The following is a 13,385-nucleotide window of genomic DNA, read 5'->3' on the forward strand; positions in this document are numbered from 1 at the left end:
TTTAGATAATTTTACTTTATTTATATTAATAATATATTAATTTACTCTAATAATAACTTAAATAATTAGTAAAGAAAAGTCAAACTAATATTAGAAAAACTTTAAATAATAAACTTATATATTAATATTAATAAATATAAATTTAAAACTAAATAAATAAAATATTTAAGCTTTATTATTAAAGCTAAAGAAAGAATATAAGTAAATTTTAATAAAGTTAAAGCTATTTAAGTATAAAAGAGTCTTAAGTTAGTTAGAAGAATATAAAAATTTATAAGATTTATAAATTATTATAAAGAATTTATTTTAATATTCTTAAAGATAGTAAAACTATTAATAACCTTAATAAAAAAGAATATAAAGTTTAAATCGATAATAAAATATTAGAAAGTATTTAATATATTAAAAACTAAACTAATTAGTATTCTTTTATTAATATAATAGAATTTTAATTAAAAAATAATTTTAAAGATAAATTTATTAGAATATATAGTAAGAGAAGCTTTATTATAAAAAGATTCTAAAAAGATATATTATCTTATAATATTCTTTTTATAAAAGAATTTATCTACTAAAGTAAACTATCTTATTTATAATAAAAAGTTGCTTATAATCATCTAATATTTAAAATATTAAAATTTAAAGCTAAAAAGTATTATTTTATTTATAATACTTACTAATTATAAAAACTTAAAGTATTTTTTATAAAAATAAAAGCTAAATAAACAATAAATTTAATAGATTAAAATATTATCTTAATATAATTTTATATTATAATATTAGCTAAAAAGTAAAAATATAATATTTAATATTTTATTATAAAGAAAATAAGATATTTTTATAAATAATAAAGATAATCGATTAAAAGAAAGAAAAGTTTAAATTTTTATAATAAAAAAAACAATTAAATATCATGCAGTCCGAGTGACAAACAACAGAGCCGTCCCCATACCCATCTTCAACATAATTTCGCTCTCTTGGCTGCTTTCTGCTCCCAGAGCTCGGCGCACTTTGTCCATAGCGACATGGACACAGTCTCGATCTGTTCCGGCCATCTCAGGATGCGCCTCCCTCCAGCGGGTTACCATGCTTGCTGTTCCCAGCCCTTGTCTCATAACAGCTAAAGACGTCTCACTGCTCCCGCTAAAGAACTCGTGGCCATCCGTTAACTCGCCGTTGTCGTCCCATGTCTTGCGAAGGAATGTGCCCCTGTCAAACAGCGCTGACGTCTCCTCCGAAGCCCAAGGCAAGACGAGATTGGCGTACATATCTCGCGAGAGCTTGTTTGGAGGCAAGACGTGCGGGCCGAGAGTCACGTCCTCCAACTCCGAAAGTATTGCCTGAACTTCTTTTGCGTTTAGAGTTGATGGATCTACGCCTTGCATCAGTCCCGCACAAGTGGTGGGATGGATTGTCATTGAATGGGGAAACGGCATACTTACGGCAGTAGTACGATGAATGTGTCCAGAGCGCCACATTGCCACCCGGCTTCAGCACCTTTGCGGCAGCAGCCCAAAACTTAGGCATATCAAACCAATGAGCCTATCACGGTGATAAGCTATAACAACCCAAGCCATGTTGCTCGATATGAAGACACTTACAGCCATAGCCGCGGTTATGAAATCCACAGATCCGTGTGGCAACTCCTTGAGCTTATCTAAATCCTCGGCAGCACATACATAATACTGTACTGGCGCCTCGGTAGATGTCGTGCCATTGGCCTGCTTGGCTACATTTATCATCTCAGATCCAGGATCAACGCCAATGGCTACCTCAAAAAACGGAGCGAGGACATTGGTCACGTTTCCGGGACCGCAGCCAACATCGAGAAGAACTCCGCTGCTACCACCGATAGACTTATGATGCTCCAGGACAAATCTGTGGATTTGAGAGAGACTCACACGGCGATGCTTGGCGTACGAAGTTGCTTGACTTGAGTTGTAGGACCTGAAGGTCGGGTCGGATGGTGTCTCTGCATTGCGGACAGACATGATGAGCTATGGTAACAAACGGTATCAGCTTGTTTTCACGAATATATCCTTGGTGATATCCAAGCGCCACTCCTCTGATCTCTTCAGACTTTGCAGAATGTTGTGTGGGGAAACCACTCCTGGTTTTGTATGAACTGGGATTGGTTAAAGTCCATCCATCTATAAATCTCGGCTTTATCTTTACTGAGTCATATGTCGCATCTCAAATGTTTTTCTGTTCTTATCTCATTACCCTTACGGTGACTCCCTAAGCACAAAACTTCGTTGTCGAAAGGTTTGTAGGTGTTGCGCCAAACAGGAGGATCAACCCTTAACCGGAAACAGAAGGTTGTCAAACCCGGGACCACAATTGTTACCACTTCAAAGAAAGAGTGAGTCATCATTGACCCCTCTCAACATTGACCTCTGATTCCAAATATTTTGTCTTGATCATTTCAGCAGCGCTTTATCCCGGGATTCGCGATGGATACAGCACATCTGAGTCACTCATTTAATATGCATGTCGTCAATAGCACTTCAAAATTTTCAGGCACTCAAAGAATGGCTTGTTATTGACAATGAGAAGACCACTTTCATAAACACCTCAGCCAGGATGATTTTCCCATGCCTGTGTATTGAGTCACTCAGTGAAAGTAATGAAGTGGTGTCTTTCAAGATAATTCCTTTAATTAGAAATAGCTAGGCAGGACGACACACTATTCGAACGTTTTGGTATATTTTCATCGGAGTATTTGGTACTGAGTTTTGGGCTCCAATCTCTTAACAAGACCAAGCACGATGAATGCCACAGTAACCATTGATGTTGTCTCCTGTGAACTCGCACTTGTGGTTGTAGCTATTGTCGTTGTTGTAGAGGGCGAAATCATCACCTCCACATCCACCGAGGTAGTATGTGAAGCCGTTCGACAGAGTAAAGCGAATACCGCAGGGGTTATCGCCGTTATCATTAATCGTCACGGCCTTGCCACAAGGATCCTCTCCTTCAAGCCAAGCAGCTATTCGAGTCAGTACTCTTTGCAATACCAGCTTAAAGAATGATATATCTAACGCACCGTTCCATGTCTGAGAACTACCACTTGTCTCGAAAGTGATTGTGCCATAGGCAACCGTGGCAAGAGAGCGTGATGCCAAGAAGGTAACGAGTACAGCAAGGCTTGGGGCGAGTTTCAACTGCATTGTGTTTGGTGGTAATGAAGATACTTTAGATCCCTTCCTTATCTTAGAGTTGTTTGTAAAGATGTAGCGTATAATATACCATGACTCATTCTCTCTGGCAATTTGTTCGCTTTATATACTCTACAGACGAGGGCATTGGAGGGTTGGCTACCACCATGCAGATACCAACAAGGCTGTGAGGAGCAGCTGAGTACTTGATCTGTAATTGTCACTTGGTCACTGATTGAGGCTTCGAGAGCTGACGTTTGATCATTGTGGGGTATTCTATTTTCAGCCTTCCAAAGATGTTGAGGTTTGCGGCGTTTCTCAACCACTTGAATCCACGGTGTAAAACGTACCTATGAGCTGGCAACCGCGACCCTTCGAAGGGGAGAGGTAAGACTAAGCTGTGGAGTAGGCATGCATTGTGGAACCGTCAATCACTGATATTTTCTTACATGATATTCATAGCCATTGATGTAAAAGCTGGATTTGTCAAGCCTCGTCATGTCGAAATGGTCCCAATACTCAAACTTAATGTGTTTCATTCCATGTTGGTAGCTTATCTCTTATGTATAGTATAAAGAAAGAGAATAATCCTAAGAGTTTCCTGGGAAGTTCTCGATTATTGTCGCAATATTTACCTGACACATTGCTTTCAAAATTAAATTGGCGATCCGTATCTACTCTAGTTCAATCACCCCTGACAATGCCGTGCAAGGTATTTGGTATTGAACTCTATTTGGCGATGCTGACAAGAACTTCAATTCATCGCTCATTGGAGTACGACAGGTTCAGCTGAGCGGGTCCTATTACTATTCTGCCTGTCAATTGAGGCTTGCTGACTGTAGACTGCAACGATGCGGGCCAATCAAGTAGAAGTTTACGAGACTTATGCGAGGGACTGGGGTATCTGCCGGCAGAAGCGGAAATATCTACAGCTCTGAAAAAAGACACGAGGCCAAGAAGAGGCGATTGCCGCAGGGCGTTGCGGAACTCCATCCAACGTTCAGCGGCCGAGCTTCTTGGTGGAGGCGGATGTTTTGCTTACTCACAGCTTTCCACAAGTTTTTATTAAAAGAATGGATGCCCACTGATCGACATAACTATCTCAGTTCTTGGCAAGAGCAGGCGAGTCGGCCACAATATTACACATCAGGCTGCCCAATTGATCGAAATACACTAAAGAAGTTACGAGATGACGGCCCAAGTTAGATCACCTTTCTGAAAGTATTATTCAGCTTCCCCCTTTTAGCAAGAACTCCATTCTAAAACTCATCAATCGTGATCAGTTTGTATCCTCTTCGTTTGAAACACGCCCGGAATCATCAACAATGTCGCTTTTCCCATCTATGCCAGCCCATTTGACAAGCCCATCTCCCGCAAAATCGACAACTCTCGAGGTATAGAATATATGGCACTTGGGTTTGAATGCTTCCTTCCCCTCGGGCGAGTTGATACTGTGAATCAGCGGCGGAAAGAGCAAAATCATGTTTCTGCCCTCGTCCATAATAGGGGCCCGGCAGAAACCACAGTACACTTTGCAGGGCAGCTCATGCTCCGGCTGCTGGAGCGACGAAGTCCACCATGCCAAGCCCTCGCTCCCTCTTGTGAAATTGATGTCAGACTTGTGGAAGATGGCTGCCCATTGGAATGGTGCCTTTAAGATGTCAGCTAAAGTGTGAAAGGTTCCTCCAAGTAGCAGCAGATGATCACGAACGCCATGGAGTTTCTGGCAGCCTTTGCAGTGACAATATTTCGACGCCAGCGGTTTATCCCTAGACAATTGATACTCAATTCTACCACAATGACACGAACCTCTCCACTTCACCTCGAAGTTGTCGCGGATCCGATAGGGCTCTTTGTGCCTCCATGAGCTGCTACTGCTCTCGTCTCGTATTGCAGTCATCTTGCCTAAGTGATCTAACACGACTGCTTCGATTAAGAGGACAGTATGGTAGATGATATTCTAAGCGAAGATCTGCTGATACCACTGATGAAACTATACTGGAGTTGGCCAGTGGCGGTTGACGTCATGCCCCAGCAAATCTGTCAGTACCCTCAGACTTCACGACGAACCCGTCAACACAGTGCCGTTCGGAGCTTCATTCAATGCTACCAAACTTACTGCAAATATGCGTAGTAGCCAAGACAACCGATTACACGTGTCAAAGCGTTTGAAGCACCGGGTTGAAATAGGTTGGAAATAATCTCTTTCGGGGATATAAGGAATCGGGCTGATGGGCACCCCGCAATGTCATGCTTGGCGAACCGAGATTGCCACCAAAGAGTCTCTTCACTCGATACTGTTTTTCTTCGTCTCACATCAGTCACTATAAACTTCAATAGGCGTGGATGAGATGACTCCTATTAATTCGTGTGTGTCTTACTGTCTAAAGCATACAAATTAAGAGACACGATAATTACTCAATTTTCTTTTGCGACACTTCGGGGTTCGCCAGGGCCTGAGCGTTCCAGCGGGGATCGTCACTGTCATTGACAGGTGCCCAACCCAGTTGTATCTGTTTTCCAATCAGCCTCTGCTCGATATTGTCTATCATTATCACAGCATTGACCTACCTGCATTGTCTTTTGATCCCAGTCTTTGGTAAAGCTCTTGATCTTGCCGTCCTCCACCTCAAAAATCGCGGCAGCGCACCATTTTGCATGCTTCTTCGTCGCCTCGATGCCTTTGTACGGCTTGCCGAGATGGCTCCCCTCGGCACTGTAGCGAAGTAGCACATGGCCATCCTTAGCCCAAGCTTGGTCAAAACGAACGATGTGCAAGTTATTGACACTGGCCATGACAGTGGCATGCGAATCCGCATAATCCATCGGCGTCTGGCATCCGGGAAACGTTGCTGGTGCCCAGAACCAGCTATCGGCGTGACACAGGTGACGGACGGACTCTGCGCCTTTGTTCTCCGTAGGCGAGTATGCAATCGCCATGTACTCTTTACAAAGCTCAATGTTGCGCTTGTGAGGACTTAGTCAACCGTCTCTGGGAAAGCCACCTCACTCAAAATGGCCGGGATCACTGCTGGCTTACCTGTTCCTCCGTCGTCTGCGACGTGGTGATGACCGAGGGCGGATATTCTCGAGGCGCCATGATGTCCGATTCTCTGTATCTTGAGTTGGTTACTGAACGGCTCTGACATCAATATCAAAAAATCTGAACGGGCGATTGTTGTTTTTGATGTGTGATAAAGCGGGCCGTTCGAGTCGTGACATCAGACTTACACGACTAGTTAAACATACCCCACGATCATAGTGATCGACGCTAGGGTCGAGAGAACAAGCAACTGTGGCGTTCTGATAGTGCCCGCTAGCCCTTGTAAGCCGCTGAAGCCACCAGGGATTTGTTTTTGCCAAGGGGGCTAACCTGCTGACTTGCTCTTTAAGCAGCCCGAGATGATTGCGCAAATACTGTTTGATTCTAATTGATCTATGATTTAACAGGCTATAGAAACGCGTACGAGATTCGAAGCTATTATTTATTCTCTCGACTATGGAAGTCCTAGGGTTGCCCTGTTACAAGGCAACGCCGATGGGGAGGGCAACAACCTGTTCATTAGTCAGGTAGCCGCATTTTGTCGCTGTTGCCGTACCATCCTCACTCTCTGTTAAGCAATGCCCTGAAGCGGCGTTGATCAGATTCCCGGTGACGAAATAGTCCCATCTCCTTGAGTCACCCTCTCCGCATGCCGAATGCCTCGACCATACTCTTCCGCTGTCCTCTACAAGACATTCATTCTCACGCAGGAGACTGTTCACATGGCCATCCGCTCTCACACGCCACACCTGGGCATCGGATCCGGTACACGTAGCCCAAGTCACCTTTCCTGACGTTGCATCCGTTAGGCAGTTTAGTGAGAATGTGTTAAAGATTAGGCCCGTAGGTATTATCCGTATCGATGAGCCAGGGGACGGATTTGAAAGACGAAAGACGGCCGTGCTTCGAGATCGAACGGCCTTGGCTGTGATGCCGCCAGACGACAAAGGGATGTTGGTAATCTCTCCTGTCCAAAGATTCTTGGACACGATTGTGTCAGGAGTAGACAGCGTCTTTGGCGACAACCCAATGCGCTCCCATGATACGGTCAAGTCCGCAGTGTCATTGCCTCGGTTGAGGATTGTCAATAGTCTGTCGCCGTTATACAGGCTCTTTGTCAGAGCGTCCCAAGTTCCATCCTGACTGACCAGCGTCGCCTGCTGGACCAGTGGGTCTTGATCTACGTCGAGAAAATCCTTGTTTGTCAAATATTCGACTTCCTCGTCCGTGATGTTCAGCACATCTGTGCTCAAAATCAAGGGCGCTGAAAAGCTGCACCACAATGCAAAGTGACTCTTCTTCTCGTCTAGTGTGTAATCAAAATGGTCAACGTTCAGGAAGTCGGGATCATTGAAATATCCTGGCCGCTGGTAACGTGCGAGTCGCACCTCCTGTCCGTAGTTGAACATGACACTATCCCACCCGGTGATATCTGGCCAGTAATTTGTGCTGTTCCAAACCAACGAGTCGCGACTGTGCCGTGCTAGCTGGCCGTATTGTTGAACCCAACCCATTACCGCATACCAATCACTCAGGTTGGCTGCCTCTGCGAAATATGCCGGCGCGCTCTCCGAGAAAATCATCGGATTTGGCTGCGCTGACAGAATAGAGTGCCATTTGCCGTATACACGCTTATAAGTTGCCTCGCTTGTATCCGGCATGTTGCACCCATCTAGCTTGACATACTCGAAGCCCCATGCTTCGAAGTCGGCAGCGTCGATCTCTTCGTGATCCAATGCTCCTGGGTATCCACCGCAGGATAGGTTTCCAGCGTCGGTATAGATGCCCGGGATGAAACCGTGGGATTTGATGTACTGGGTGAGCCAGGGCAGGCCATGAGGAAACTTTTCTGGGTCCCAGATCATGGACCCATTTGACGCCCGTTCCATAAGTGACCATTCATCATCTAGATTCAACCGGTTGTATCCTGCAGCCAACAAGCCAGTGCGAACCATAGCCTCGGCTGTGTCGACAAATAAGGATTCGTTAAGTCCACCCATATACCGCGCCCAGTTGTTGAAGCCCATAGGCGGTAATGGCGACAGAACTCCAGGAAGAGCGGATGCTGCCTTAGCAAGCATTGCTGCCGCCACAAGGGAGTTCTTGAGACTCATTCTCTCCAATGAGTCCACAAAATGTCGACACTTGAGCTGACGTCTCGTAACAAGGCTAGCTACTGCGGAACGTTCCAGCAAGGATTGTGGTGTGTGAATGAGACGGAGGAGACTTCGATCAGATGACGGCTGAGAAGGTAGCCTTAGCACCAATGAGTTCGTCTTCGAAGGAGTATGGTGCTCTTAATAACTGCAATCATTGTGAGAGGTCAATATCATCACTGCAAGGCAACGATGGCCATACACTGGTGGATCCTATCGAGTCTTCGAGGGGAATGTTACATATCAACTACTGATAGACCCCAGCAGTCCGGATATACACCTGTTGCTATCTCACTAGGACATAACTAGGATCCGATTATCGCATTCTCAACCGGGGTTGTGGCCAGGATCCGATTTGCGCCTTGAAGTGTTGAGGCGGGCAACCGTCGGGTCGTGGCCGTTTGGCTTCCAGGGCGGGGTTATGACAAGCGCTGTCGATCCTTCCGGCATCCGGGGCTGCCAACCGCAACATCGGTATACTTCAGCAGTGCCTCTCTGTGAAATGAGAAGCTTCGATGTAACCTTGGTCAGCTAGCTCCTCCAAGCCGGTTGAGACCCCCGACGTACTGTGCCGCTCAATTGGGTCTTTGGTTGACGAATCATTACGTATGTTAGGTTTATTGAGGTCTTGACAGCCTTTATATCACTAACTAGATCGAATAGCACTACGATTTCAGGCGCGATTACAATGTATTATTGAACCACCTAGTGTAAGGAAAACAAAATGAAACGAAGGAAGTGAAGCTCCTTCTCTACTTCCTAATTAATCAACCTTCTTAGCAACTAATAACGTCGATAGACAACGATGACCGCACCTCTATTAAACCCATATATGGTGAGATATCGCCTCGCCAGAGTAGGGAGGCAAACCATCTTCGGTGTGAGTTATACAGTATTTAAAGCTTTAAAATTGCTTCGATGTATTTGACCACTCTTGGTATCTTACTATGATACACTGATCGAGTCGCAATGAGTGCATAATAGAAACAACAGCATTTTCAACGCCTAGTTGACGCCTGCTTGTCGATTCTTTCGGTTGGCTGGCTTGCTGTGATTGGTCGTAAGGTGTAACGTTGCAGATTACGTGCAGCACTCACTGACAGATCGATGCCTTGAAAGTCAGACATCACGACTCTGTTGCTTTGAGGGTTCGGATTCACCCCTCATAAGGATTTCTATCTGAGAACCCTCTGAGCAAGAAAGTTATCATCAAATAAACAACTTACTACAACGTATACCAAGGAATGTAGTACAGTTCGACCACTGTATTATACTGTGAGTGTAACGTAAACACGTTCACGGCACAGTGCGATCATCCCCCACATTAGTGGCCTAAGCTTCAACATCACATCTCGCAGCGTCTCTTCTAGCCATCGGCGATTATAAATTCACCAACTCATTAAACCCCTCAAGAGCAAGGTGGAATTCTTGGCGTATAATCATCTCCACACATCATTTCTCAAATTTTTGTCGCTTGAAATCACTTTAGAAGCTATTTTCACACTCAATTATGACCGCGTCTTCGCTCCTTGAAAGGTTGAATCGGGATGGTTTCGTGGTGATCCCTTCAGTCCTCACACAGGAGCAGCTAACCTCCCTCCGCGAAGCTTGTAAAAATTCCATTTCAACAGCTCGGGCTGGCGGATGGCCTCATGTGCGAACTCTTCCGAAACAGTTCCCGCCCTGGCCCGCGTCCGGCCCAAATCCCGCAGCAGAGGGTATTTGGGGAGTTCAATCCGTCATGCACCCAGATATGCCAGGGCACGAAACATTCATCAAGACATATTTCAGCGATGCCGTAATTTCACCTACCAAGGAACTGCTACAGTGCGGCGATGATGATCTTGTCATGGAGCTATTCAATCTCTTGATTCGACCGGATCGTGACTTCGAGCTGAGGTGGCACCGAGACGACATTCCTGCCAGTGCTACGGCGGAAGAGGAACTGGAAAGGCTAAACAAGCCAGCTTTTTCAGCACAATGGAACTTGGCATTGTACGATGATTCAAGCTTGATTGTCGTTCCCGGATCTCATCGGCGGGCTAGGACAGATATAGAAAGAACTGCCGACCCGTACGAACAAGACATCCCAAATCAGCTATTCGTCAAGTTGAATCCAGGGGATGTAGTATTTTACAATAACAACATCTTCCATCGTGGCAAGTACGATTCAACCGTCGAACGAATGACGCTCCATGGTAGTGCGGGACATGTTGACGGTTCGACATTGCGGGCAAGGAACGTTCTCCAGCATGGACTTAGAGACTGGGTTAATAGGTGTGACATTGCTGTTCTAGATGAAAAAACACGCCAGCGAGCAGAACACATGCGCCACAATTTGATTAAAATGGGACAGGAAGCGGGCGATGTGGGCTATTCTCTTGATGGCTAATGCTCAGGATGAGTGATTGTAATCTAAAAATTATGCTTTACAGTCAGCCTATTCATAGCTTAACATCATCACCGATTTCTTAGACCTTTTTGAGCTTACTAGAGCTGAGACAAGTCCCACGACATATCCTTGTCAAGCTTTGCATAGTTCTCAAGGATTGAACAGAGTCCTTTATAACAAATACCCTGGTCTCGACAGTTCTGATAGCATAATCCGACGCTTGCCTTGAAAGGGTTCATCACAAATTTCACTCCACCAGGGCTACCCAGAGCGATGTTGCATCTCATATGGAAGCATTGCACGTACGGCTTCTTCAGCTGACGGGTGATCAATATCTCATCGTCAATTCGCTCCAACATGATAGGACTCTTCCAGGATGATCGTATTACCCGCTTGATGAAAGCAAGTGCGAACTCCGGAAGGTCAGCACACAGATTGTCTGTCAAATCATGGTCATGGCGCCATGCCACGCCTTGGAAGTATCAGAAGTCTTAGAGTTATTACACACGTCCCGGCTAAGCATCTTTGTTCTTGATTTCACTAGGCGACAAATCAATTCAATCATTCCACTCCATATCTTCTGCTTGAAACATCTTTGCGAGAGCTTCGGCTCGCGGCCAAGTACGGCATATCACGTCAACATAACGTGTCAGGGACCGGAAAGGTAGTAATGTGCCAGGCAATCCAAAGGACACAAGTATATAATAGCGAAAATGGTGATATATTCGTAGTAGTGGTGGTGGTGGAACTATCGTAAGATGGGAAGTAAGTAGGCCTACGGAGCGGGGTCACGTAAGGGCCCAACACTGCAGTTATAGCCAGGCTTCTTCCACCTCCGGTAGTAGTTGGCGCAGGCCGTGTCCCAGCACTGAGGCCTAAGTTGGCTTGCCCGTGGGTACTCGTATGTGTCAGGATCCATGGCGTGGAGCCAGTAGTCGGTTGGAATAATCTTAATAGTGGGGTTCGTCATCGCCTTCGTCTTGCAGATTATGATGTCTTTGCGGTAGCAAACCACGAGACACTGTCGCCGCGAAGAAATGCTACCAGTACTATCATTGAAGTTTAATGATAGGTCATGGGGTTTGATGGCTAGTTCCTGGTGGCCTGTTCCGAAAAAGTAATCTCTACGGATTTTATTGGAACAAGTCCGCCACCATGAAAATATCGAATCTGAAGGAAGTAATGGGAATGATGGTGGTGGAGTTGAAGTCATCGTAGTTGTGAAAGCAGTACTGGGCTCCATTGTTGTTATTGGTGGTGGTAGTGGCGGTTTATCATCATTATTTCCCGTCTCATAATGAATAAGGGGAGCTATAGGGCCCGATGGGCTGAAATATGCCATTTCAGGTAATGTGCTTGGACGGACAGGAGGATACAGATTGTCGGCCGGCCCCTGTTGTCGAAGCCTCCGGAACAGCGCCCTCAGACCGGACGCAGGTATCCGCCCGTCGGCGGTGAGAGGGAGCGCATCGTCGATACGGCCGCTGTGTGGTGTCCACTCCAGACTGAGAAGTACATTCTTCTCCGGTTCCAAAAAGTCACCGCCGGTGCGGAGACGGGCTCGTGGCCAGGTGGGTGCTGCCTCTGAGGAGGATGTGCAGCGTATATCGTGACTAGCGTCGTGACACTCGATCAGGAAGCTATCGAGACAGGCTTGCAAGTCTCCCCTTCCTACTCCCCCAGGATCACGATGCTGCTGCCGCCAGTCGTCGATGTGAGCCTTGATGCTAGCCCAGGCAATCTGTACGTGTTCGCATAGCTCCACTGACCCCTGCTGACCTAGACATCGTCGTTCCAGTCGCCGCTCCTGCCTTAGTGCTTCGTGGGAGAAGAGAGAAAACTGCCAGATGTCGTGGTAGACGAGAGAAAACTGCCAGATGTCGTGGAGACTGTCGCAGGCGTTGCAATAGAGCATGCGATAAAGCCAGCGACGATCATAAGGGTCGCCAGTGCGGCGTTTCTGCTGGAATCGGCAGTCATCATAAAACAACAGCTTCTGAGCATCGTTCCAGCGCCGACAGTTGTCGCACCGCCCGTCTCTCTTCAGGAGCCGTTGAAGTGGTAGCCTGAAAGCGCCGTGGAGAAGGCAAGGAGGAGTTATGTCTCGCGAGAACATCGTATTTCCATACCACGTGTCTTTCCAAAACCCTGACCGATAGTTGAGAAGACGTAGGAATATCCTCGAAACTTGTCGGAGACAGTAGAGTGCAACGGGATCGTTGCGAAGGAAGTTCAGTATATACAATAAGAGCTCTTCCGGCAGCCGGGTGAAGGGGCAAAAGCAATCGTTGTAGGCTTGCGTCGCTACGAGCGGGTCCATGTCGTTCTGCAATTTATTCAAGGCGAGACGGAGGGCTCGGGCCTGTTGTTCGCACTGCTTCTCCAGCTCCATATATCTCAAAGCTTCGCTTGCTTTGGCCTCCTCGAGCAGCTGGCGCTCTTGCCGCCGCTTTCGGATCCATCGTGAAAGAGCAAACATGCTTGGTTCTCCTTTAGGGGGTAACGAAATCGCACGGATGTTCGAGTTCGGGGGGGCGGGGCGTGGATGTTGGATGTAATGTTAGGTTGTAGCTTGAGCCCACGGATTGAGTGAGTTCAGGGGTTATTTGTAGTAGATGATTCCTCCCTCTCAAGGTTTT

The 13,385-nt window shown here is 46.1% G+C and overlaps 1 protein-coding gene across 1 annotated transcript; it reads right to left on the bottom strand.

Annotated features, from left to right (window-relative positions):
* Positions 1-6,677: 6,677 nt before the first annotated feature.
* On the bottom strand, positions 6,678-8,198 carry UCRPA7_3975 (putative alpha-galactosidase a protein; the record flags this gene model as incomplete). Its single annotated transcript, XM_007916548.1, has 2 exons — positions 6,678-6,710; positions 7,347-8,198. The coding sequence occupies 2 exons, from the start codon at positions 8,196-8,198 to the stop codon at positions 6,678-6,680; spliced, it is 885 nt and encodes a 294-aa protein (XP_007914739.1).
* Positions 8,199-13,385: the final 5,187 nt, after the last annotated feature.

The sequence above is a fragment of the Phaeoacremonium minimum genome, assembly GCF_000392275.1.
Source record: "Phaeoacremonium minimum UCRPA7 unplaced genomic scaffold PA7_03_scaffold_301, whole genome shotgun sequence".
NCBI classification, from domain to species: Eukaryota; Fungi; Ascomycota; class Sordariomycetes; order Togniniales; family Togniniaceae; genus Phaeoacremonium; species Phaeoacremonium minimum.